The 27,233-nt window shown below is 37.5% G+C and overlaps 1 protein-coding gene across 1 annotated transcript in view; it reads left to right on the top strand.

Annotated features, from left to right (window-relative positions):
* The window catches only part of LOC136858681 (sorbitol dehydrogenase), a 105,493-nt gene extending 78,557 nt beyond the window's left edge, over window positions 1-26,936 (top strand). Inside the window, exons 6-8 of the mRNA XM_067138402.2 lie at window positions 8,499-8,677; window positions 20,366-20,487; window positions 26,655-26,936. Of these exons, the coding sequence (XP_066994503.1) occupies window positions 8,499-8,677; window positions 20,366-20,487; window positions 26,655-26,808 (455 nt within the window). The 3' untranslated portion in view covers window positions 26,809-26,936. The remainder of the gene's footprint in view (window positions 1-8,498; window positions 8,678-20,365; window positions 20,488-26,654) is intronic.
* Window positions 26,937-27,233: the final 297 nt, after the last annotated feature.

Here is a 27,233-nt window from a genome sequence, read left to right as displayed (position 1 = left end):
ATTATACCTGCAATATTGTCTTTGTCTGTTATACATATGTTTTAGTTATCACATAATCTGTTAAATTTATTTGGCCGAAGATGGCCACCAAGTGGCTGAAACTAGTCGCAAGACTTATGTAATATAATTTACTTGATGTATTGTATTGAAATGTCAATTTATTCTTACATAGAGAGTAGGACCATGGAAAGGAAAAAGTAATGACAGGTCAACATGGGAAAGAGAAAACAATAGAAAGGGGAGACAAGGGCATTCACTGCATCTTCAGACACTGCTGCAGAGGTGCCAACTATTACAAATTGTCCATAATTATTACATATTTCACCTCACGATTATGGCATAACGGTCAAAGGGGAAATTATTACGGAAAATCTGACATTATCACGAAAAAATATTTTCTATGGAAAAAAAAAAGAAGGAAAAATGTTCAATCCTTTTGAGCATTTCTGCTAAACCATCCTTGTTTAAGAGCTTGTGAGTTGGCAACAATACTTATTTGATGGTCACTTCCTTTTGCTACCCGTTAGTGTTGTGAAATTCATTGTGAATGAAGGAGCTCTGATTTGTTATTCTCCACTATAAATCCTTATGTAATAATAATCAAGTGTACCTGACAGTTGATAGAAAGAATGAGACTCAGTTGAAGCCTACATTAAGCATGTCTATGCTGGAATCACTTATGGTTCAGAATACCAATATAATGGATCCGTTATTGGACATTGTGTGCCTCCGTGGCTCAGACGGCAGCACGTCGGCCTCTCACCGCTGGAAACGCTGGAAACGCTGGAAACCGTGGTTCAAATTCCGGTCACTCATGTGAGATTTGTGCTGAACAAAGCGGAGGCGGGACAGATTTTTCTCCGGATCCTTCGGTTTTCCCTGTCATCTTTCATTCCAGCAACACTCTCCATTATCATTTCATAGCATCTATCAGTCATTAATATATCACTTTGGGAGTGGCGACCCCATCGTACTAATAGCCTATATCTGCTTCATTCATTACATCCCTGGCCCGGTCAATGACTGGAAAACAGGTTGTAGGTTTTCATTTTCATATTGGACATTATAAATTGTCAGGCTAATTCATTCCTGTTGCCAGCGTTTCACCCCAGTGTGCTAATTTGGGCTTGTCGGTTGGTAAATAATGCACCTACCAACATGGATGGCTAGTGGTTACCATGGTGGCTACTACTACTAAAATATTTTCATTCTTCCCCTGAAGGTGAACGCCATCTCTCAGGCCGGAAGATTTGTTATAGTGAAGGAGATGCTCGTAGAAGGTGAGGGGGTTGGCGGCCGTAGCCTATACAAGGAACTGTCCTGGCATTCGCCTTAGTGCAGGAGAACCATTCTCAGGACAGCCGACGGTTGGGGCCAGCTGTGAGGTCCAGCCATGTCCCGTCTCCCTAATGCAGAGGTGTAGAGCCACAGTAGAGCCGTGGTCACTGCTCCTTTGCTCGGTTGGCCGGTCAGTGTAGAGAGCTGTTGAGCTACGGATCAGCCACGGCCACTTTTGGGCCGAGACCCATTCTTCATCTACCGACCCTGTGAAGGCCACTGCGTAGGCTATTTGAAGCTACCAACTGTGCCAATTCACTATGAGAGACTGTCTCTTTTGAAAAAGTTGAAGCTTGCCAGGTTTTCAGATGATATTGATATGGATTCCCTTAGGGAACCTGGATTATTTGTCCCGAATGAGTAAATGAGTAAATCATTATATTGATATTATAAATTTACTGACTCCAACGTGGCAGGTTTGATCCTGGCTCAATCCGGTGGTATTTGAAGGCGCTCAAATATGCCAGCCTCGTGTCGGTAGATTTATTGGCACTTTAAAGAACTCCTGCAGGACTAAATTCCGGCACCTCATTGTCTCCGAAAACCATAAAAGTAGTTAGTGGGATGTAAAGCAAATAACATTATTATTATTTATTATAAATTTACTCATTCGTGACAAATAATTGAGGTTCCCTTAGGGAATCTATATCAAGTAGTACAAGTAGTACAAGAACCGACTCGTCTCAATAACTTACTAGATGTATTTTTGGTTAAACCATGGGAAATTGTTGATAAAACTGAGGTAATTGAAGGAATAGGAGACCATAAGGCTGTAATAATGGATGTAGGACTCATACCAAAAAGGCTTAATAAGAGGGTTACACAAGACAAGAAATTGTACAGAAAAACTAAAGTTGATGAATTTGGGACTTACCTTAAATCACAATTCAGTTGTTGGATAAGTGAAGGGAGTAACGTGGATACACTTTGGGCTAAATTTAAAGGAATTATTTGGGAAGGAGAGAAGAGATTTGTACCTGTTAAGAAGGGTAAAATGACCTCAGACCCTGTTTATTATACAAGGGAAATAAGAAAATTAAAAAGAAAATGTAGAATAGTAAACAGGAAAATCAAAAAGGGTAGGGAGAGTAGAGAAACTAGAAAACAGCTAATGAGGAAACTGAATAGAGTGAAAAAGGAAGCAAAAGAGAATTATATGAATGGCATACTTCAAGAGGGTAATGACCACAAAGGGAAATGGAAAAAGCTGTATTCATATATCAGAATTAAAAAGGAAAAGGAATCCAAATTCCTACAATAGTGGGAGAAGGAGGTGAACACTATTTAACAGATACTGAGAAAGCAAACCTATTTAGTAGGGAATTTAGAGATTCAGTAGATGATTGTCAAGAGTTGGAAACCGAAACAGAAGATAGAGAGGGAGAGAGACAGAGGGAAACAAGAAGCTTCTCATTCACAAACGAAGATATTTTCAGAGAAATCCAACAGCTTCAGCAAGGAAAAGCAGCAGGAAGTGATCAAATTACTGGGGAGGTATTAAAGACGATGGGGTGGTACATAGTGCCTTATTTAAAATTTCTCTTTGACTATGTCATAAATAATAGTGTAATACCAAAGGAATGGAAGGAATCTATAATAATACCAATTTATAAAGGAAAGGGTGATAAAAGGAAACCAGAGAACTACAGACCAATCAGCCTGACCAGTATAGTTTGTAAAATTCTGGAGAGTTTAATATCGAAGTACATCAGAGGGATATGTGATGATAAAAATTGGTTCATGAGGAGCCAGTATGGATTTAGAAAGAAATTTTATTGTGAGGCACAACTGGTGGGATTTCAGCAGGACGTATCAGATCAGTTGGATTCAGGAGGTCAGTTAGATTGCATAGCCATAGATCTTTCCAAAGCCTTTGATAGAGTGGAACATGGAATATTATTAAAGAAATTGGAGGGAATAGGATTGGACGTAAGGGTTACACGTTGGATAAAAGCATTTCTAAATTCAAGGGTTCAGAAAGTCAAAGTAGGAAATAATGTATCTCAGGAAGAGAAAGTTTGGAAGGGAATTGCACAGGGTAGTATAATCGGTCCATTACTTTTCTTAATATACGTAAATGATTTAGGGAACAATATAACATCAAAAATAAGATTGTATGCAGATGACATAATTGTTTATAGAGAAATAAACAACATTGAGGATTGTTCAGAATTACAAAGGGACCTTGAAAGTATCCAACAATGGGTTGAAGAAAATAATATGAAGGTTAATGGAGGCAAGTCAACTGTTACAACTTTTACAAACAGGAGCTTTAAAACTGAATTTGAATATACTTTGGATGAGGTAGTTATCCCAAAAGATGGCAAGTGCAAATACTTTGGTGTGAGATTTGAAAGTAATTTGCACTGGAAGGGTCATATTGATGACATTGTTGGGAAAGCATACAGATCATTACATGTCATAATGAGGCTACTTAAAGGATGCAACAAAGAATTAAAAGAAAAAAGTTACTTGAGTATGGTTCGTCCATTATTGGAATATGCAAACAGTGTTTGGGATCCTCACCAAGAATACCTAATAAAAGAAATAGATAGTGTGCAGAGGAAAGCAGCAATATTTGTAACAGGGGATTTCAGGAGAAAGAGTAGTGTATCAGAAATGTTAAAGGAACTTGGGTGGGAAACTTTAAGTAAGAGAAGGGAGAAAACTAGACTTACAGGATTATATAGAGCCTATACAAGAGAAGCAGCATGGGGAGATATCCGCGAGAGGCTTCAGTTGGAAAATAATTATATCGGCAGGACTGACCACAAATATAAAATTAGAAGGAATTTTAGCAGAAGCGATTGGGGTAAATTTTCATTCATTGGGAAGGGTGTGAAGGAGTGGAACAGTTTGCCAGGGGTAGTGTTTGATCCTTTTCCAAAATCTGTACAGATATTCAAGAAGAGAATAAACAGCAACAGAGAAAATAAATGAAGTGTTAGAGGGCATTCGACCAGTGCAGGTTATTGTAAATTAAAAAAATGTGTGTGAATAAATTAATTCCATCCCCTGGTCTAAGGAGTTTGGACAGCCAAAGTAGGGGACTGCCTGTAGGGGTGAAGTACAGTGGGGACTTCGAGGGCCCTGGGACCACTACGGTAGCTGTGAAGGCCCTTCAGGAACTCTGAAAAGTGGTGGCAAAAGGGGCTCTGGTTAAGACGCAGCAGGTTGTTATGCTACTTAGGATCCAGAACGGGTAAAAAAAAAAAAAGTAAATAAATAAATGCAATGTAAATATTAATGTTATACCAGTTGTATAGTATCATTTGAAGTAATTCCACATACTGTATACCAGTTGACTGTATTTGTAAGTAGTACAGGAGATATTATAAGTAGAATTTTGTAAACAATATAAATTTATTAAGGATGAGCTGTGTGTTTAATAGAAAACATTGTTAGCGTAAATTGTATAATATTGTATTATAGGAAAAATTTTCTTCTCTTGTTAATTTAATATTTAGTGCTTGACAATAATGTATTTTAGTGTACCATTTGCCACCGAGGTAGACACCTCATTTGCAAATAAAGAGATTTTGATTTGATTTGATCAATATCATATCGTTCAGAATCAAAGAATTATTTAACCACCTAATCAATACTTTTATTTGCCTTTGGCAATTTTATGAAATCATTACATGTTTTGACTGCTTCGCAGGCATCATCAGCTACATTCACTTATGCCTAGGTATAAAAAAGATGAAAGTATATACAATATATATTCTCATAACAGCCTTGATCTCTTCTCATAGGAAACTTATGACTTTGTCTAATGGGGAAGGATGATGATGGTGAGGGGGGAGGGATTGAAGGTGGGGAGGAATGCTTAAAATGTATAATTAAAATCTTGTCCTTAACTAAAATATTGTTAAATTTTTTTCAGCTTCCAATTAAGATAGAAACATCTTTTCAAGTCTCTTTTTGCTTGTGCTCAGATGCATATTTGGAAAAAACTAGTTAACATTTTACAACTAATTCTTAAGATGTAATTAAAGTGTAATTAAAACTTATCCTTAACTAAAATACTATTAAAACATTTGCCAGTTTCCAATTGAGGAGATAAAATATTTTTAAGTCTCTTTCATGGTTCTGCTCAAAAGCGTGTTTGGAAAAACACTGGTTAACTTGTTACAGTTTTATTGCTAAAGGTGAATTCCTTATTGCTCTTCCAACTCAATGTTGGGATGTGTTTAGATGTTACTTGTCCATGCACTACACATTTGGGCAACTTGTAACACGATCCTTGTCTGTGGATTTCCATCTTTACTTCCCGCTATCTTGGGTATGGGTCTGTGCCAGTGTTCTCCATCCTCGAACTGTCTGCTATAGTATTTAACTATAATTTTTAAGCATTCTCCATGCCCCCCCCCCCCCCCCTCCCCACCATCATCCTTCCCCACTGCACAAAATCATAAGTTTCCCATGAGAAGAGGTCAACCGAGCTCGATAGCTGCAGTCGCTTAAGTGCGGCCAGTATCCAGTAATCGGAAGATAGTGGGTTCGAACCCCACTGTTGGCAGCCCTGAAGATGGTTTTCAGTGGTTTCCCATTTTCACATGAGGCAAATGCTGGGGCTGTACCTTAATAAGGCCACGGCCGATTCCTTCCCATTCCTAGGCCTTTCCTATCCTATCGTCGCCATAAGACATATCTGTGTCGGTGCGACGTAAAGCAAAAAAAAAAAAAAAAAGAGGTCAAGGCTGTTACAAGAACATATATTGTGTATATTTTCATCTTTTTTATACTTAAGCGTAAGTGAATGTAGCTAATGATGACTGCAAAGCAGTCAAAACATGTAACGATTTTATAAAATCGCCAAATGCAAATAAAGGTATCAATTAGGTGGTTAAATAATTATTTGATTCTTATATTATCATATTGATATGGATATGAAGTGGATACTTTGTAATATGGTTCAGAAGTTGAAAATGTCATCGCAGGGAACAGATGCTTCAAGAAAACTTACACTGAAAAGCAGCTCCAGGGTGCAAAACAAGTTACAAGGAATGTTTTATCACTGAATTAACAGGTAGTGAGCAAATATTATGGTATAATATGATATACTTTAGAATAGATAGCTGACAGGAAGAGCAAAGGGAGTGTCATTATCAAGAAAGGAGGAGCATGCTTTGGACTTAACTTGAAAATTTTCTGTGGGGCGGAGGGTGATTACTGATAGTCCACTTCAAAGTTCGACACCTCTGCTGCTGTCTTCAAATAGATAGGCTCTTCCTTCATTAATCCCAGTTGTTTTACATCTATGGCTTCTCAGTGCTCGACAAGCTTCATCAGGAGGGTGGGCTCTGACTCACTGAGGGGCCATCTTGACACATCATCAGTCTTGTTGTGGGAAGTGTGAGATAACATGAAAATCTTGTCTCGTCTCGTCTTGTCTCGTCTCGTCTCATATTATCTCAATCAATCAATCAATCAATCAATCAATCAATCAATCAATCAATCAATCAATCAATCAATCAATCAATCAATCAATCAATCAATCAATCAATCAATCAATCAATCAATCAATCATTGACCTGCATTTAGGGCCTTGTAAATATCCACTGATTTTCTGTCTGGCTTCCTTCCCTTAGTCTTTTGAAGTTTCCACTCTTATCCGCAAGACAGTGGAGATTCTGACCTCTTACCCCTGGTCAGTAGGGTCACCTGTTCTATCAGCTCTGCCATACCAAAGACTATCTTCTCCGTCTTCCCTACCACTCAGGACTGGCGTGATTTTTCAGGGTTCTGTAAGCCCTTCACAGCTACCATATTGGTCCCAGGGCACACAAAATCCCCACTCTACATCATCCATGGCTGATAACCTAGATGTTAGGCTCTTTAAAACAACAATTATCATCATCGTGTACATCACCCTTACAGGCATTCCCCAATTTCATGCCATTTCCTACCTCCCATTGGGGTTGGACTTCTCTGAGACTCTGTAGTTTTAGTTGCACATGAAAGAATTCCTGCGGGACAACATTCCAACACCGTGGTGTCTGTTGCAATTAGCAAATTTCATTATATTGGTCTGCATTGATACGACTTAATTCATCATTATCATTTACTAAAGGCAATGCCTTGTCACTATAGCCACATCTGACGATCTTCTGCTAGCCTCTTCATGTTGCTATATACCAGAAGTGAGTCATGTCTCAGTACATGTCCAAGGAACTTTGTTTCTCTTTTCTTTATCGTATTTAATAAACATCAAACTTTTTCTACATTCTTTAAAACCAGGTCGTTTGTTTTCTTATCCATCCAACTTGTTTTTGTAATTCTTCTCCAAAACCAGATTCCTGCAGCCTCAAATTTTGTTTCTTCCTTTTCCCTAATGTCCAGGTTTCACATCCATACAGTATCTACAACTTAAGTAAGAACATTAATTTAGTTTACTAGTCCACCTAATCTATACTCCTCACAGTACATGCAGTAGTATAGTGAGGAATAGACCAGAGCTAGGCCTCGGAAGGTAACCAGCCATAGGGAGATTTTTACCAGTTTGAAAGCTTCGGCACTCTTCTGTTGATCAAACAAGAGCCAACAAGGTTCCATCTTTCCTCCACCTCTGAAGTTACAGCTCAACTTTCAATCAGTACTCTGAAGATAAACCAAAATTATTCCAAGAAAGTGGTAAAACAGAACTTCAACAAAGCTTCTTGTACAGACAAAAATGGTTTTAAATATCCTTGAAAGGACATGTACTCATTAGAATTAAGTCATTGGACAGTGACATTACAGTATTTTAATTAGACATTTTATTGAGATGCTACAGCTGAGGAGGTCTTCAAAAGAAGACAAAACAGGTACCAAATTATGCATAAATAATTCAAGAATAAATGTATGTGGTGTGTTGATTAGGTGGACTAGTAAACTAAATTAATGTGTCTCCAAACCTGTATTTTCACTTGTAAAATGTGGTGTGTTGATTAGGTGGACTAGTAAACGAAATTAATGTGTCTCCAAGAACCATTAAAAAAGTATCGGTAGTTAGTGGAACATGAAACCAAGAACATGATTATTTATTATTATTCCTTTCCATGTTTTTATCTGTTCATTCATGACATATTTTGTATTTAATAGTACTTAAGGAGTTGGATAGGACAGTAGAACCTTTCTATGTGTATCGACTTGTAATATCGCCTCCTTTTTGCTAGATCTTCTTCAGCATCGCCTGGATCAGGCCAAGAAGTTAGGTGCTGACTTCACCATTCAAGTTGGCAAAGGTGAAACTGAGGATGAACTGGTGAACCAAATCCATTCTCTAATGGGGGAAGCTCCCGAGAAGACAATCGACTGCAGTGGAGCAGAAGCTACAATCCGGCTGGCAATCTTGGTATGTTGATCATAATACCAAAACAGTAACAATTCCTTCTCAGTAATAATGGTATGAGATTCATATCAGTTATACTTAATGAACATGTAGGAAACTTTGTACCTTTAAAGGTGGTAAGTAATAGTAAAAGCAAAGCAAAGTTATTTCTGTACAGGCCATGAAGGCCCTGGGAGGGGTGGAAGGTACAGGCTTCCACTACCGTAACCTCGGTGCTTGGTGGGGTAGAGTGGTCAGTTCTATGCATGGCCGCCTTTGCCCCCAGGAATTAACCTGGTACTCATTTTTTGTGTAGGCTGAGTGAACCTCAAGGCTATGTGCACCTCCAAAAGTGGAAATCATGTTTCTAAAACTTTTTGACTTCCTGACTGGGAATCAAACCCACGTCCTTCCGCATGAACCGAGCACGCCTTTACCACCGTGGCCAGGCTGCCCCTAAGGAATGGTAAAGACCCACTGTATTATAATAGAGAAGTAAAGAGACTAAGAAGGGGGTGCAGGTTGGAAAGAAATAGAGTTAGAAATGGCTGTGGAAGTAAGGAGAAATTGAAGGGACTTCATAGGAAATTGAATCTAGTAAAAATGTCAGCTAGGGATAACATAATGGCAAGCATAATTGGCAGTTGTACACATTTTAGTGAAAAATGGAAGGGTATGTATATGTACTTTAAGGCAGAAACAGGTTCCAAGAAAGACATTCCAGAAATCATTACTGAACAAGGGGAGTGTGTATGCGAGGATCTTCAAAAGGCAGAAGTATTCAGTCAGCAGTATGTAAAGATTGTTGGTTACAAAGATAATGTGCAGACAGAGGAGCTGACTAAATTATGAAAATTTACCCATGATAAGAATTACATTTACAATAAGATACCAAAGTTAAAAACTAGAAAAGCAGCTGGAATTGAAAAGATTTCTGGAGATATGCTAAAGACAATGGGTTGGGATATCTGAAGTACTTATTTGATTATTGTTTGCATGAAGGAGCTATACCAAATGAATGGAGAGTTGCTATAGTAGTCCCTGTGTATAAAGCAAAGGGTGATAGACATAAAGCTGAAAATTACAGGCCAGTCAGTTTGACGTGCATTGCATGTAAGCTTTGGGAAAGTGGTCTTTCTGATTATATTAGACATTTTTGCAAAATTAATATCTGGTTCGATAGAAGGCAGTTTGGGTTTAGGAAAGGTTATTCCACTCAAGCTCAAACTTGTAGGATTCCAACAAGATATAGCAGATATCTTTGATTCAGGAGGTCAAATGGACTGTGTCGCTGTTGACCTGTCTAAGGCATTTGATAGTGTAGACAATGGGAGACTACTGGCAAAAATGAGTGCAATTGGACTAGACAATAGTGACTGAATGGGTGGTTATATTTCTAGAAAATAGAACTCAGAGAATGAGAGTAGACAGAGCTTTATCTGACCCTGTAATAGTTAGAGAGGAATTCCTCAAAGCACCATCATTGGACCTTTACGTTTTCTTATATATATAAATAATATGAGTAAAGAAGTGGCATCAGAGATAAGGCTTTTTACGGATAATATTATTCTGTATAGAATAATAAATAAGTTACAAGATTGTGAGCAACTGCAAAATTACCTCAATAATGTTGTGAGATGGACAGTAGGCAATGGTATTTTGATAAATGGGGTTAAAAGTCAGGTTGTGAATTTCACAAATAGGACAAGTCCTCTCAGTTTTGATTACTGCATTGATGGGGTGAAAGTTCCTTTTGGGGGATCATTGTAAGTACCTAGGTGTTAATATAAGGAAAGATCTTCATTGGGGTAATCACATAAATGGGAATGTAAATAAAGAATACAGATCTCTGACATGGTTATGAGGGTATTTAGGGATTCTAGTAAGGAGGTAAAGGAGAGAGCATATAAGTCTCTGGTAAGACCCAACTAGAGTATCGTTCCAGTGTATTGGATCCTCACCAGGATTACTTGATTCAAGATATGGAAAAAATCCAAGGAAAAGCAGCTCGATTTGTTCTGGGCTATTTCTGACAAAAGAGTAGCGTTACGAAAATTTTGTAAAGTTTAGGCAGGGAAAACTTGGGAAAAAGGAGACGAGCTGCTCAATGTCAGTCAATCACTATTGACTAAGTGGTATGTTCTGAGTTGTCAGTGGAGACATGGTGTGAAATTACATTAGTAAGGAGGCGAATAAGTCTGAGTAATATCTTTAAAAGTGGGAAAGATCACAATATGAAGGTAAAGTTGGAATTTAAGAGGACAAATTGGGGCAAAAGTTTGTTTACAGGAAGGGCAGTTAGAGATTGGAATAATTTACCAAGGGAGATGTTCAATTAATCTCCAACTTCTTTGCAATCATTTAAGAAAAGGCTACGAAAACAATAGATAGGGCATCTGCCACCTGGATGACTGCCCTAAATGCTGATCAGTAGTGATTGATTGAATGAAGCCAAAGGAAGGCTGCCTGGTTTGTGATAGGTGACTGGAGGACAACTATTTGAGTTCTTAGAATGAGAAGATATTTGTGATGATTAAGTTTAGCTTGTAGGTGAGCAAGGGTGAAACTGGAAGGCATATATCTTGCTTAGATAGTGCAAGGAACACAGGAAGATGTAGTGTGATTTTCATGGAGGGGGTATTTAGGACATAATAATGGAGCACGTTTACCAGAATTATGTTTATTTCCACCAGCAAACGTTGAAAAACTCTGAGAGCTAAGCTGTAAGTGGCAAGACAAAAGGAGAAACATGTGGAGTACAGTAGAAGTCCAATATAACATGGTTGTTTGGGGCATATTTTACCCCCGCATTATAGCTTAACCACAGTATAATGAAAGGTCTTGTACAGTGATAAATGATGGAGTGGGAATAAAGGAAAATAAAATACAACAACATACTTCTCGCATAATAAACTTGTCTTTGATTGCCTGTTCTTCACTTAATCAGTTATTTTGAGAGTATCATTCACAGAATATGCTTTCAGTTTCTGTGACATCATGTACATAAAGTAAATTCAGAATTCAACACTATCTATGACAACAGTGTACTATAGCCTACACTTGTTGACAGGAGGAGTGTCAAGGAATACTTACAGAAGTGTAGAACTATAAAACATGAGTGGGTAGATGATGGCATTCATACATAACAGCCTCTGCCATAAAATAGATGGACACTTGCAAACCAAGGAGAAATATCAAAAATAAGTCTCTTCTCTTGCACTTGATTTAAATTTGAGACATGAAAAGAAAGAATACAAAACCAGGTAGAAACAAGAATACAAAATTGAACATTGTCTATGCACACAAATTTCAAAATTCAGTTTATTGAAACCTAGGAGCAATAAAAATAGAAAAAAATACTCATATATGTTCATCACAATCAACCTCTTACACATGACACAGGACAAAATGAAATTTAAAGATGAATCCATTCTCACAACACTAAATAATCTACAATTTTTCTCAAGATATCTAAAATCGTAGTTTTCCTGAAAACATAACATTTCTTTTCACAACACTGGAAATTGCACTCTTGCTTAAGATACTGGAGCTTCCATCTTAACATCTTCAGGGCTGGATCAGTAATGGGAACTTGAACAGGAAATTTTTGTTCCTCTCACAGTCTGCAAATGTTGAACGATTCAGTAGATGAGTATTCTTCAAGTTGTATTACTTGATTGTAGTTTTTCAAGAGAATTTCTGCATGCCAGGGGAGTTGCCTGGTATCTGAGCATTATTTTTCTGAACTGAAATGTTTTCATTTGAAGATGCACAGAGTTTTTTTATCAGCATCTGAATGTGTCTTTTGGCCAGTCCGCTTGTATCCAAGTGTGTCCTAGTGTGACGAATGTTTGGAAAATCCCGTTCAGAGTGCAGAACTGTCTCCCACTATGATCACTAAATTCTTCACTCTAAAATTTGGTTGCATTATCTGAGACTATGCTTTGAGGAATCTTTAACAACTTAATAGTAGAGGCACTTGTTGGAGCATCTCTGAGAACCCTTATTTCTGCCCATTTAGATTTTTCATCAATACAAATCAAGAAGTGATGATCATCTATAGGTCCTGCATAATCAGTATGTACTCTATCCCAGTTTTCTTTGGGTTGATCCCATGGGCATACTCTCGGAATCTGCAATCATAATTTTGGAGGAATAACAACTCTGCAAAGTGAACTGAGACTCGGATGATTTATTCTTCAAGACCGATACCACCTTGCTTAATTCTGGGTCCTTGCTTGTCTCAGTCTTGGTAGTCTGGAAGGAGATAGTTGTGTTTGAAATATGGAAAATAGCCTGAGAGAATAGTTGGTGTACTTCTTCACCAATTGAATTATCAGTGGTTATGGATTTATGCCGTTCTGGTGCTTGTGATAAACAGTCGACTTCCTAGTTTTCTTTACCTTTCTTGAAGTGCACTATATAATCAAGTCTACAAAAGAAAGACACGTAACACAAGAGGTGGCATATGTCATTTGAGGCAGAACCTTATTATGGTAAAAAATGTGTGTCAAGTCCAAAATTATGATGTTTTTCCATCAGATATATGGAACACGTAAACGCTAAGATCCTCTCATTTTTAATTACTGCGTTGATGGGGTGAAAGTTCCTTTTAGGGATTATTGTAAGTACTTAATCACATAAATGGGATTGTAAATAAAGGGTACAGATCTCTGCACATGGTTATGAGAGTGTTTAGGGGTTGTAGTAAGGATGGAAAGGAGAGGGCTTATAAGTCTCTGGTAAGACCCCAACTAGAGTATGGTTGCAGTGTATGGGACCCTCACCAGGATTACTTGATTCAAGAACTGGAAAGAATCCAAAGAAAAGCAGCTTGATTTGTTCTGGGTGATTTCCAACAAAGAAGTAGCGTTACAAAAATGTTGCAAAGTTTGAGCTGGGAAGAACTGAGAGAAAGAAGACGAGGTGCTTGAAAAGTGGTATGTTCTGAGCTGTCAGCGGAGAGATGGCGTGGAATGACATTAGTAGATGAATAAATTTGAGTGGCATCTTTAAAAGTAGGAAAGATCACAATATGAAGACAAAGTTGGAATTCAAGAGGACAAATTGGGGCAAATATTCATGTATAGGAAGGGGAGTTAGGGATTGGAATAACTTACCAGGGGAGATGTTCAATAAATTTCCAATTTCTTTGAAACCATTTAAGAAAATGCTAGGAAAACAACAGATAGGGAATCTGCCACCTGGGTGACTGCCCTAAATGTAGATCAGTATTGATTAAACATAGGAAGTTTTCAGCAATGAGTCTGCATATGGAAGAGATGGTTCACACTTTTATGTCCATCAAACAGGATTTGGTCATCCTTAAAAGAGTTAATAAAGGTAGTCTTATGAACAACCTTGAAAATATCTACATCTCTTTCTCTTCCAAGTCTATAATAGTAACAATAATCTAAATGACGCAGTTGACAACAAAAACCCAATTTATATAAAAGTTCCACACATACTTAAATAACTCCGAAGAGACAAACATATATTCAAAATAAAGGAACCATCACCTCCCAATAGTTCATCCTCCAACATAAATCCCTCCCCGACCTTCACAATCCCTCCTCACATTTCCTCTTCCCCTCCTCGTAACATGACACACAGATACAATACGCGTCAAACTACAGCTACCAGTAAAGCAGGGCACGCTATCTAAGTTAGTTGGCTGCAGAGCAGCTTAACATTGGGATTAAGTCTTGTTAAAAATGCTCCTCTCTTTAGCTCCTAATTCTTCAATACTCACTTTATTTCTCTCCCGTGTCTCGTTTCAGATCTCATACAAGATCACGCTCTTCAAGTTCATTCTCTACAATTAAGACCTTATCGTCCTAATCAAATTTGAAGGAATCTCCTCTTCCATACAACTATATATTTTAACACTACATCATAGTTTTACTCATGTATTTTATTGTAAGCTTTTAAACACAAGCAGCGACACGCACAAGTATAGCCCCATATAACTATCGATACGAGAAGACAAGTTCTCATAGGCATATATAGTGTTTGAATAACATCTCCCAACAAGACTTTAAAACTTGTGTGTGAATCATATTTTTGTCATACTTGTTACGAACCTTTCAGGTGATGTTATCTTCATACCTCCTTTTTATAGTGTTTTATAGACATTTTTAAGAAGGTGCTGTATTCAGGAATTTTTAGAATTTTTTTTTTTAGAATTGGCTTTATGTTGTACCGACACAGATAGGTCTTATGGTGACAATGGGATAAGAAAGGCTTAGGAATGGAAAGGAAGTGGCCATGGCCTTAATTGTGGTACAGCCCCAGCATTTGCCTAGTGTGAAAGTGGGAAACCATGGAAAATCATCTTCAGGGCTGCCAATAGTGGGGCTCAAATCTACTATCTCCTGGATGCAAGCTCATAGCTGCGCGCCTCTAACCATATAGCCAACTCGCCCAGTCAGGAATTTTTAAGAACACAACCTGAGTAGTGCATTTTAGTGATATTAATCTTTACTAAGCAGCTAAAGATGCCCGAAATGGAGGCGAAACATGTCCTGCTTTATTCATTAAGTATGTATACCGGTATGTAATTTTTGTAAATATACGTTGTATTGATAAGGTGGACCATTTTAAAAAGGAACAATTATTTCCTCCCCACTGAAGTAATTGGTATGTTCAAGCTGTCAGTGGAGAAATGGCGTGGAATGGCATTAGTAGACGAATAAGTTTGAGTAGAGTTTTTAAAACTAGGAAAAATCATAATATGAAGTTAAAGTTGGAATTCAAGAGAAAAATTGGGTCAAATATACATTTATAGGAACAGAAATTAGGGATTGTAGTAATTTACCAAGGGAAATCTTCAATAAATTTCCATGGTTTTTGAAAATATTTAAGAAAAAGATAGGTAAACAACTGATTTGCCACTTGGGCAACAGCCCTAATTGCAGATCATTGATTGATTGAAGACATGGCAGTTTAAACACAATTGTTAGATCAGTGTGAGAAGAGGGAGAAATAGAAGTAAAACACGAAAGGACAAGGACAATCTCCACATCTTCATACTCTGCTGTCTTCAAATAGATTGACTCTCTCACCCAGTCCCAGTTCTTCAACATCTTCTCAACCACTGACAAGCTCATTTCTGCTTCCCATCTTCTTCAACACTCATCGAGGAGTCATCTTGACAGATCTTAATGTGATATAAGGAGAAGTCCTTCATCACATCCTTTATAATTTTACCTATGTTTATCTTGCTTTCTTCTAGTGCCACCTGGTCACAGAAGGTTGACAACCATCGTGGAGTAATTTTCACTATTTTTCTGTTTCCCATATCAGAGTTTGCAATGCTGTTGTATATTCTGCATCCAGGAAACATTTATTTTTTAAGAATTTTTATGTATATGCTTCACTTTCTATCATAATAATATAATCAAAGTTTGGAAGTAATTGAGTAAATGTACTCTAATTACTTGTAACAAACTGCCATGCTGAGTGGCTCAGACAGTTGAGACGCTGGCCTCTGACCCCAACTTGGCAGGTTCGATCCTGGCTCAGTCCAGTCGTATTTGAAGGTGCTCAAATACATCAGCCTTGTGTCAATAGATTTACTGGCGTAAAAGAACTCCTGCGGGACAAAATTCTGCTAGCTTGGCATCTCCAAAAACTGTTTTAAAAAAGTAGTTAGGGGGAAGAAAGCAAATAACATTAATTTATTAGAGTTTGCAAAACTGTTTTATATTCTGCATCCAGGAAACATTTATTTTTTAAGAATTGTTATGTATGTGCTTCACCATCTATCATAATAATGTAATCATAGTTGGGAAGTAATTGATTAAAAGTAATTGAATTACTTGCAATGATTACATTCTCAGATATTTGTACTTGTAATCATTACTCAGAAGAGGAATTGGGAGAGAGAATACAAAGCTGGAATGAGGAGTTTAAGAAATATGGTTTAAACATCAGCAAGACCAAGACAGTGGTGATGAAAGTGTATGGGGAAGGAGCAGAACCAATAGTCATGTTAAATGAAGCTCAACTGGACAGCGTTCCAGTTTTCAAATACTTGGGTAGCGTTATATCAAATGACAACCTAGCAAAACATGAGGTGAACAATCGAATCAGTAAGGCAACACAATTTTACCACCAGGTAAGACACCTGCTGTGGGATGAGCAAATACCCATGAAAACAAAAATGACATTGTACAAGTCCTATTACACACCAATTCTTACATACAGTCTCGAAACCACAACACTGACCGATAGAGATAATTCCAAACTTCAGGCAGCTGAAATGAAATTCCTACGCACTATGATCCAGAAAACCAGGAAAGACAAGATTAGGAATGAGAAAATTAGAGAAGAAGTAGGAATAGATGATTCTCTCCTCAATAAGATACAGATATCAAGACTGAAGTGGTTTGGTCACATGAAGAGGATGCCAGTAAACAGAACTGCAAGGAAGGAATTTGACAGAAAGGTAGAAGGAAGACGACCCGTGGGAAGGCCACGAAGGAAATGGATAGATTTAGTTAAGAGCGATGTACTGCTGAGAGGTCATGATTGGGACAAGTTGGTGGAGGAAGAATGGTACAAGGACAGGATGAGATGGAGGAGGCTCATATACCACACCCGGGAAACTGGAGATGGTTTAGGATGATGATGATGAATGATTACTTCTTACAAAATGAAGTTTATTTCTTGAAATAAATTTGTAATCATTACATTCTAGTAATCGATATACATTGCACAGAAGCTGAAATGGGGAAAAATAAATGATGATGAAGATAATTTTTTCAAAAACATTCAAGCTTTTTAGGCCTTTACAATCATGATACTACTAGCGTTTTGCCCCAGAGTAGCAGTGGGCTCATCAGTTGGACTTTCCAAGACACTGGCAGCCAGTGCACCGTTGAAACACCATTACAAGCCTACTATGTAGGACAATGCAGTGACGGTTTACTAGGGGAAGTATGTGCCTCCACATGTATAAATGTCAGGTGCAGTTCTGCCTTCAGGTCACATGGTCACGTGCCCCTCCACCGATTAAAACTATTATAAAAATCAGAACAACATTATTCACGATTACTGTCATGACCACCTTCAGTGAGTTCAAGAGGCTATGATTCACTACGGTTGTTCTTGTTCTAGCAACCCTGGACTAAACTAGGCAACATAGTAAAGGTCTAATCCCAGATGGGACCGACTCGTTCGTATACCTGAACATCATCCCCTCATTCTGCGAGCTGTGAGGGGTGAAGGGGGTAATGGCAAATTCCATTGATCCGGTCACAGTATTTCTACGACGTGACACTTCAGCGCTAGTTCGTATTTTGAACTTACTTCTCCTACAGCCTACTAGATAGCACCCAGCTACACTTTCTTGTCGGCATATGTATTATTAACGCTTTCAAAGGTAGTGTTTGTAGCAAACCTGTGCTTACCTTGTACGTCTGTTAGATTAATCGTGTACCGAGCTCCATAGCTGCAGTCGCTTAAGTGCGGCCAGTGTCCAGTATTCGGGAGATAGTAGGTTCGAACCCCACTGTCGGCAGCCCTGAAAATGGTTTACCGTGGTTTCCCATTTTCACACCAGGCAAATGCTGGGGCTGTACCTTAATTAAGGCCACGGCCGCTTCCTTCCCACTCCTAGCCCTTTCCTGTCCCATCGTCGCCATAAGACTTATCTGTGTCGGTGCGACGTAAAGCAACTAGCAAAAAAAAAAAAAAAAAGATTAATCGTGTCCATCGGTATCGATGTTCATTGTAAGTCTGAAAAGTGTGTGAAGATTAGTGTGATGTATCTGAGTGTATTCCTGTGCGAGCATAAGTGTTTTAAAATGAATCAAGTGAGCTACTTACAAACAAAATCTCTTAATTACGAAAACAGATTATTAGCTAAAGAAATAGGCCGACCAAGACCAGAGCTTAGCATAAATCGTTCAAAAATAAAAATAGAACCTACAATCGCAGTTTCATATGCAAGAAATAAGAAGGTAGATGTTAGATAGATATTTATTTCAATAATTAATTCCAACGAACCAAAGGCTCATACAGAGGAATTGTACAATGAATAATATATTCAATGGCAGATTAATTTAAGATTAATTTAATTGATTCCTAGTGTTCCTAATATGTTGAATGTGCCCCACCCATTTCTATCATCACGAGCCGCCACTGATAAATGCCTGCCTTACACCTTTATGTAAAAAATTATGTTTTCATTAAGTTAACATTTAAAATCAACTTTATTTTTGATATTCCAGTTGTACTACAGCAGAACTCGTAACTTCACCACTTCTGGATGAGATACCATACTTTCTTACCTCTCCAGTACCTTCAAAGACAAATATATACCAACGATGTTCTTAAAATTAAACACAGATATTCCTTCAAGTGCCACTGTAGAGCGTCTTTAGAGTAAGTGCATAAGATGTACTATACTTTCCCACAAAAGATGTTCAGACTCAGTCACAAACTAATTTATTTGCAAAGTAAGTGGCAAATGATTTGAAACACTAGAAGTCATTAAACTAAAAATAATGGGAAAAGATCATTTCAAAAGTTACAAGGTACCATGTTTAGTCTCGCTTAGTGATGATAGCCAGTTAATGTCTCTATGCTAAAAAACATCATCAACATCCTTTAACCATCTTCACCGTAGCCTGGGTGCAGTACAAGAGTGCTCTCCATCTTTATTTATCCAGATACATTTTCCCCTTTTCAGCTTGGTGCAATTCCACTCGTGTTCCTTCCAGGTCCTGCTTTACTTGACCGATCCACCATTTCCTTGGTCTGTTTCTAGATCTTTTGCCTTCCAGTTCCTTTTCTAGTAAATTCTTTTGCTGTTCTGATTTGATCCATCCTTTTTACATGGCCATACCATTTGAGTCTTGATGTTCTGACAATTTCACTTAGCGACTGCTTTACTTGTGTACTATGACAGATCTCTTCATTCCAGATTTTATCTCTTCTTGTTTTCTGTAGCATTAACCTCAGGAACTTCATTTCTGCAGCTTGAAGCCTGCTATTATCTCTACTGCTGATCATACAGGTTTCATGAAATATACCTGATAAGGTGTTCTCTTGCACTTAAAGGTATTGGGTTATCCAATAGAAGAGACTTAACTTGGTGATAAAATTTGTGCTCCTTTTTGAACTCTATTAGTGATTTCAGCAGAGGACATTTTGTCACTAGTTACAACACTACCAAGATATTGAAAATGGTTAACGTTTTCTAGTTTCTCACCATCCTGTTGGATGTTAACCTGTAGGGCTTGCCCGCTGACTGGCATCACTACTGTTTTTGTGTGGCTGATTTTTTAGGCCAAACTGCTTAAACTGCTGGTTCCAAGTGTTTAATTTCTGTTGAAATTCTTCTCCTGTTCCTCCCCAAATCAGCACATCATCTGCAAAGATTAATGCAATGAAGTTCTCATCAGATTCATTCTTCACTGTCTTCATTACTTTGTATTATTCCAGGATCATGTGAGAAAATGTCAGTGATTTCCTTAAAATTAGCGTTCTGTAAAGTAATTGTAGGTAATTGTTATTTTACTGAGTACATGTTGAAAAAGTAAATTGTAATTGAGTAAACCAAATTGTTTTTTAGGTAACTGTAATCCAGCCCAATTACTTTTTACTTTTACTCTTTCCATCACTGAATATAATGATGGTGATGATGATGAAGTCAAAGATCATGGCAATTTTGATATAATTACTGTTTATATGTTTGTTGTACAGGCAACCAAGTCTGGGGGAGTTGTAGTGCTTGTGGGCATGGGATCTCCAGAGGTGAAAGTTCCACTGGTCAACGCCTGTGCAAGAGAGGTAGATCTGAGAGGTGTCTTCCGCTACTGCAATGAGTGAGTATCATTATCGTAAACAACAAGAAGTTTGGAGCATGGATATCTAGTGCTGCCAAGGAGAAGGAATGTCAGAATGATCCTGACAAAATTCTAAAATGTTATTATGTTCTGCTATCCAAGTAAAATTTGCATCAATGACTTCAATGGAAAACAAACCTAAGAATACTTTTCATAATGTAGATAATATGGATATGCTACATTTAGATCAGAAAGAAATCTTGAAGGCTGATTTATTTGGCATTAAACAAGTGCAATATCCTTCATTATATACCCAAATATAGTTATTCTCCATATAAACTAAACAAACATACTACTCCAATAATAAAACTATATACACATCAATATATCTTACATGTTTTTTTTTCTACAATTTGTTTTACGTCTCACCGACACAGATAGATCTTATGGCGACGATGGGTTAGGAAAGGGCTAGGAGTGGGAAGGAAACGGCCGTGGCCTTAATTAAGGTACCACAGAAAACCACTTTCAGGGTTGCTGACAATGGGGTTCGAACCCACTATCTCCCAGATGCATATCTTACATGTTAATAGATACACTTAAGAAACAATATAATTTATGTTTTGAAATAAAATTGTAACTGTTACATTCTAGGACATAAGAGAGAGTACAATAAAAATGTGGAAAGTAAAAGATAAGAAAGTACAGGAAGAATTTCTGGAGAGACTAAAACAACAAATTCCAGTTACTGAAGGAAAAGGAGACACCATGGTGGAATAAGAAGGTCAGAGATGTGGTGAAAGAAAGAAGATAGAATGGCAAGAATGGAATAGAGATTGAAAAAGAAGAATGCAATAGGAAGTATCTTGACAATAAAAGGAAATGTGAGAAATTTGTAAGAGAAGAAAAGTTGGTAAGAATTTACACAAAATATGGAAACGGATGGAGCTGGCAGTAAAAGAATGCTGTATGAACTGTACAAAATAATAGGAAAGAAAGATTTTATACAAAGCAGAGAGTTGATAACACATCAGAAGAAATAAAAAGAAAATGAAAGGTAGAAGGCTTTCATGGCTGGCGTTATAAATCATAGCTGTATTTTCCTGGCTTGTAGGCCATGCTTCAGGAGCATATGATGGCCCCGATGTTTCACTGAAGACTGCATTCTGCATTTTCAAGGGTTCCTACAGATTTCAATGGCTGTGAAAAAAAGTAAAATTTTGCATCTAGTGACATCACAACAGACACATCAAACTTCATAACACAGCTCACGAGCACATCACCCAGTTTTAATGTATAAGTTTTGTCATTGTTTTATGTATATATACAGAGTCTAACGTTTTGTCAATTTTTAGCTGTAAGTGGCTGAGGATGATAGGTATATGACTGAAACTAGTCCCACATTGTGATATATATAAATAGTCACATATAATAGATATGTAAGTGATTAGGTGGAACCCTTATTTCTACTTATCATAATTGTATCAGTACAGACCAAAATGAAGGTAATTGCATACGAGGTCAAAGTCTGTCAAGATGGCACCTCAGTGAGTATTAATGCCCACCCTCCTGAACATGAATGAGCTTGTCTGGTCTGAGATGATGGATGTAGAAGAATGGGGACTGATGAGGAGAGAGCCTATCTACTGTATTTAACCCTCTTGGAGCCAGGAGCCGATGTGGTCGGCTGCTCACCATCAGCTGGAAGAGGCCAGAGCTTCTCCTCCACTCTACTACTGTAAAGTGCCAGGCCGTTTTTAGTGGAAATACATGTATTTTAAAATTTGCGTTTATCTACCGGTGTATGGCAAATAGTGGCAAGAAATTTTCTACATGTCGACTACATAGAATAAACAACTGATTTGGAGTGATATAAAGAATCAAAAATGTTTTATTGTTAATATTATAGTTTTATTATTTATAAATTTCATTTTCCGTATTGACAGATTCAAAGTATAGATAAGAAAAGTGTTTTTCCACCAATCAATACACAATTTATTTTAAATAGATTAAACTAGTACCGGTTTCGGCTCTTTAACGGCCATCATCAGCTAGTACATGATTTGTTTCCAGCCATTAGACAATTCACAAGTTGTTATTGTATTAGACATCCGGATGTCTAATGGGGGATGGAAATGTATACAGTAGCATGTAATTAAAATATCATTAGTCAAGGTAAAAAGTTACAATAAGTTAGAACATGAGTATGTAGGACATATTAAAACATATGGGTCATAATATAAAACACTTAAAAAGTTTTAACACATTAAAATTTGGTAAGTATAAGTAGACACTTGTTAAAAAATTTTAGTTCATGTTACATAGGTTCCATTCTTCTATCTTCTGTGTAGTTCCTTTGCTTTTATGTTATGTTGATTTTAGCTGTGTATGGTAATCTTCGAGAAAGTTCTGAAGCTGGTATGCGTCATATTGATATGGACCTTTGTCATGAAGAAATTTTTTATATTGTGTTATATATTCCAACTTGTGATGTACTCTGGTAAGTTTTAATATAGTAAACAGCAGGTCTTGAGTTTGAATTAGAAGCAGTTGGTGGCAACACCTCTCTCGTCTACGTTTGTGGTTGTAGTTTTAGTTGTTGTGGAAGTCTTGTGCCGATGTGTTTGAAGGCTTGTTGTGTTCTACTGCGAGTACGTCTGGGGCTCATATTCATATTCAAGTGTCTACTAATACTTACCAAATTTTAATGTGTTAAAACTTTTTAAGTGTTTTATATTATGACCCATATGTTTTAATATGTCCTACATACTCATGTTCTAACTTATTGTAACTTTTTACCTTGACTACTGATATTTTAATTATATGCTACTGTATACATTTCCATCCCCCATTAGACATCCGGATGTCTAATACAATAACAACTTGTGAATTGTCTAATGGCTGGAAACAAATGATGTACTAGCTGATGATGGCCGTTAAAGAGCCGAAACCGGTACTAGTTTAATCTATTTAAAATAAATTGTGTATTGATTGGTGGAAAAACACTTTTCTTATCCATAATATTATAGTTGTCAATAACATTTATTTTTAGGAAGAGAAAAATATTTTCTCACTTTCTCTCTCAATATCGAGTTTGAAAAAATCATTTATGATACAAAAGTATATCCGTAATGATATATAATGTATTTCTAAATAGAATTCTATAAATAATTACTTTGAACGAGAAAAATCAAAATATAAAAAATAGATGTTCAAACATATGTCACTAGTAAAAAGGAGCCTCCGTGGCTCAGATGGCAGCGCGTCGGCCTCTCACCGCTGGATACCGGGTTCAAATCCCGGTTACTCCGTGTGAGATTTGTGCTGGACAAAGCGGAGGCAGGACAGGTTTTTCTCCAGGTACTTCAGTTTTCCCTGTAATCTTTCATTCCAATAACACTCTCCATTATTATTTCATAGCATCTATCAGTCATTAATAAATCACTTTGGGAGTGGCGATCCCATCGTACTAATAGCCTATGTATGATTCATTCATTACATTCCTGATCCGGTCAAAGACTGAAAAACAGGTTGTAGGCTTTTTTTTTTTTCATGTCATTAGTAAAAACAAGACGATTTTACTCATCGATGAAATTCGCGTATATGTATCGATGTATGACAAATACTGATAGGAATTTTGTATGTGCAAAATACATAGTATAAAAAATAATTGTGAATTATTAAAAAAATAATGGTTGATATTATAGTTTTTGTTTTCAGGAAAATCCTTTTCTCATTTTCGGTTCCAGTATCTATTTCAAATAATAATAATAATAATAATAATAATAATAATAATAATAATAATAATAATAATAATAATAATAATAATAATAATAATCGTACGGCCTCAGCTACATTTTACAAAACAATGGAATATATGTAATTAAAAATGTATGGTCCTAAAGCCCTGATGGGCTTTGAGCTACCAACCGACCGCTGCTCAGTATGAAGACCTGCAGTTTACAAAGTGACGCATGGTCAGTGAGATGAATCCTTTCGGTCATTATTCTTGGTTTCCTAGACTGGGGTCGCCCTCTCACCCTCAGATATCTCCTCAAATGTAATCACTTAGGGTCACTTAGGTTGAGTGGATCTCGAATTAACTCTCAGGCCCTGGTAAAAATCCTTGTCCTGGCTGGAAATCGAACCCATGACCTCTAGGTGAGAGGCAGGCACGCTACACTTGGCCTGCAGGGACCGGCATTTACATAATGATGGAGGGCTATAAGGTTTAGGAGAGAGAAAATGAAAAATAAACTGAAGTATGATATGGGCGAAGAATCAGACGGTTGGGGCATGTTTCTGTCCAGGAAGTTCCACGGAGGAGATAGGAGGTTGAGGAATATTGTCAGGTTACATATAAATTATAAACATAAAAGTTTTCCACTTATTCAATACATAGTTATATTTACACTTTTATGTTTATAATTTATATGTCATCTCAGTTCAGTACAGACCAACAACATGAAATTTATAACCCTTGAATGTCAGGTTCATTGGGAGAAATCTCCACAAAAATGTTTTCCAGAGACGTTGTCATCAACTTCATCATCACTATTTTCATCTACCACCATATTCACAGTAGCTTTAGTGCCATTAGAAACAAAATAAATGTCTCTTCTTTAGCTGCAGTGATCCTGGGGGCATGTCCGGTATAATTTCGTTGCTACTCTCTGAACTAAATTCACTATTGCTATCCGATAAATCATCCGCATTGATTTCACATTGTTCCAAATACTGTATTAATTTATTGTCATCAATACCCACTGAAAAAATATCACGTGAACTACTTGCCATTTTGCTGTCACAAATCCACTCACTGCAAGGAGCAATCTCTTACTGACCGGTTAGCGGTATTTCTAAACACAGGAAACGACTCTTGTGAAAGGTAGAAGACCCTCTTAGAACTGCCAAAGCAAGGTCAGGCACACAGTAACTTGTAGCCCCTCTACTATAGGTTGTCACAAAAGTATGTCCATCATTATAGGTTGCCACAAAATTATGTATATCACAGCAATTTAAGCCAGCCGATGTAATCAGCTCTGGCAACTTCCCACTGAATTTTTAAAGGCCGACTTGATTGGCTCTGGCAATTTCAAGGGTGGGTGCTCGCACTTACCGCCTGGCTCCAAGAGGGTTAAAGATGGTAGTGTATGAAGATGTGGAGATTGTCCTTTTGTGTTTTCATGTTTGTCCTCGTCTGCAATATATATTGCTCTCTCTTTCCACATTGACCTGCAATGTGTTTGTCCTGTTATATATATTCCTTTTTTTATGCCCCCTCGTCTCTCTCTCTGTCTTGTTGGGATCAAGAGTTGACTGAACAACATTGGATAGGAAAACACAAGTGGGCAGTTGGGGTCAAGTAAATGGAAACAATCCTAGTCTGAGCTAGGAATCTATGTTCATTTAAGTTCACAGTACATATTTTTTACGTAACTAATGACGAGCCATATATTGTGCATTTATTCGGTAGTTTATTGACCTACTTGTTATCTGTTAATTTGTGATTTGCAATGGGAATTGAAAACTAGAGAGATTAAGAATACAGGGTGATAGGGAACAATGTAAATTGGGTGTATGAGTGGTAGAGGGTTAGTCATACTGATAAATAAATGGAAAAATGTAATTAGATATCTCGTGCCCTTGTCATTTTATCAGCTGCTGGAGTTAGCCAGTGAGATTGCTCCGCGGGCGACTTAAGATGGGCTTTGCGAGGCGTTGCTGTTAAATCTGCACATGGCTTATGACTGGCTTGAGAGCAGCAGTAGAAGAAATAAACTTCTCCAGGGGAGGTACTTGAACAAGGACCTCCCTGCTGATAGGCTCGGCCCATAGCAAGCACGCTACGATGGCATGGTGTGTTAGTGTTTGATGATCATTTCTCAGCACAGCTCTCAAGCTTGACCAAGCCACGTACAGATTTAGCAGCATCGCCTCGTAAAGCCTGTTTGAATTTGCCCGTGAAGCAGTCTGATTGGCTAATTTCAGCAGCTGATAAAAAGACAATGGTGTGAGATATCGACATAATTTTTTCCAATTACTCATCAATATGACCAACGCTCTAACACTCATATACTCGGTTCACGTTGTTTCCGACCACCCTATATGTAAGGTATAATTTTTTCAAGTTCATTAAGTCATACTAAAAAGCTGTGTCCCATGAAGGACAACAGTTAATGTAAAATATTCTATTCACTTTCCAGTTACCCGATTGCCCTCGCCCTCGTAGCCTCGGGCAAGGCTGACGTCAAGCAGCTCATCACACACAACTTCAAGCTGGAGGAGACAATTAAAGCTTTCGAAGTGGCTCGCACTGGTGAGGGTAATCCCATCAAGGTCATGATCCACTGTAACTAACAAGTAAAGAGTAAAAAGACTGTTTTATGTATCCAGTTATACCCATTATTATGCCTTTTCATACACACTGCAGCTTCTTGTACAGCTCTACAAAAACAACTTGAAAAATAAAACTGCTATGTTTTAAACTGGTGTACATTTTATGTTATAACTATAACCTGCCAAACCTGAAATGTAGAAGATCTTTAAACTTTTAGTCATAGTTGTATAAGGGGGATATGTATAGGCTTGCTACAAACTGCAGATTTTCCTAGACAGTCCCAGATTACAGTAATTTGTCTCAGTGTTCCAGAAATGATAAAAATTTAAAAACAAAAGAACCTTCTGGTTATTGCTTCATACAATGGGACTATCACATTATTATTCTCAACTGAATAACATTTGGTAAATTGAGACCACCTGCTACAATAACTTTCCTTCTTGTG

Source organism: Anabrus simplex, chromosome 1, assembly GCF_040414725.1.
Source record: "Anabrus simplex isolate iqAnaSimp1 chromosome 1, ASM4041472v1, whole genome shotgun sequence".
Lineage (NCBI taxonomy): Eukaryota > Metazoa > Arthropoda > Insecta > Orthoptera > Tettigoniidae > Anabrus > Anabrus simplex.
The sequence above is the reverse complement of the archived record's forward strand: the minus strand, read 5'-3'. Positions and strand labels throughout refer to the sequence as shown.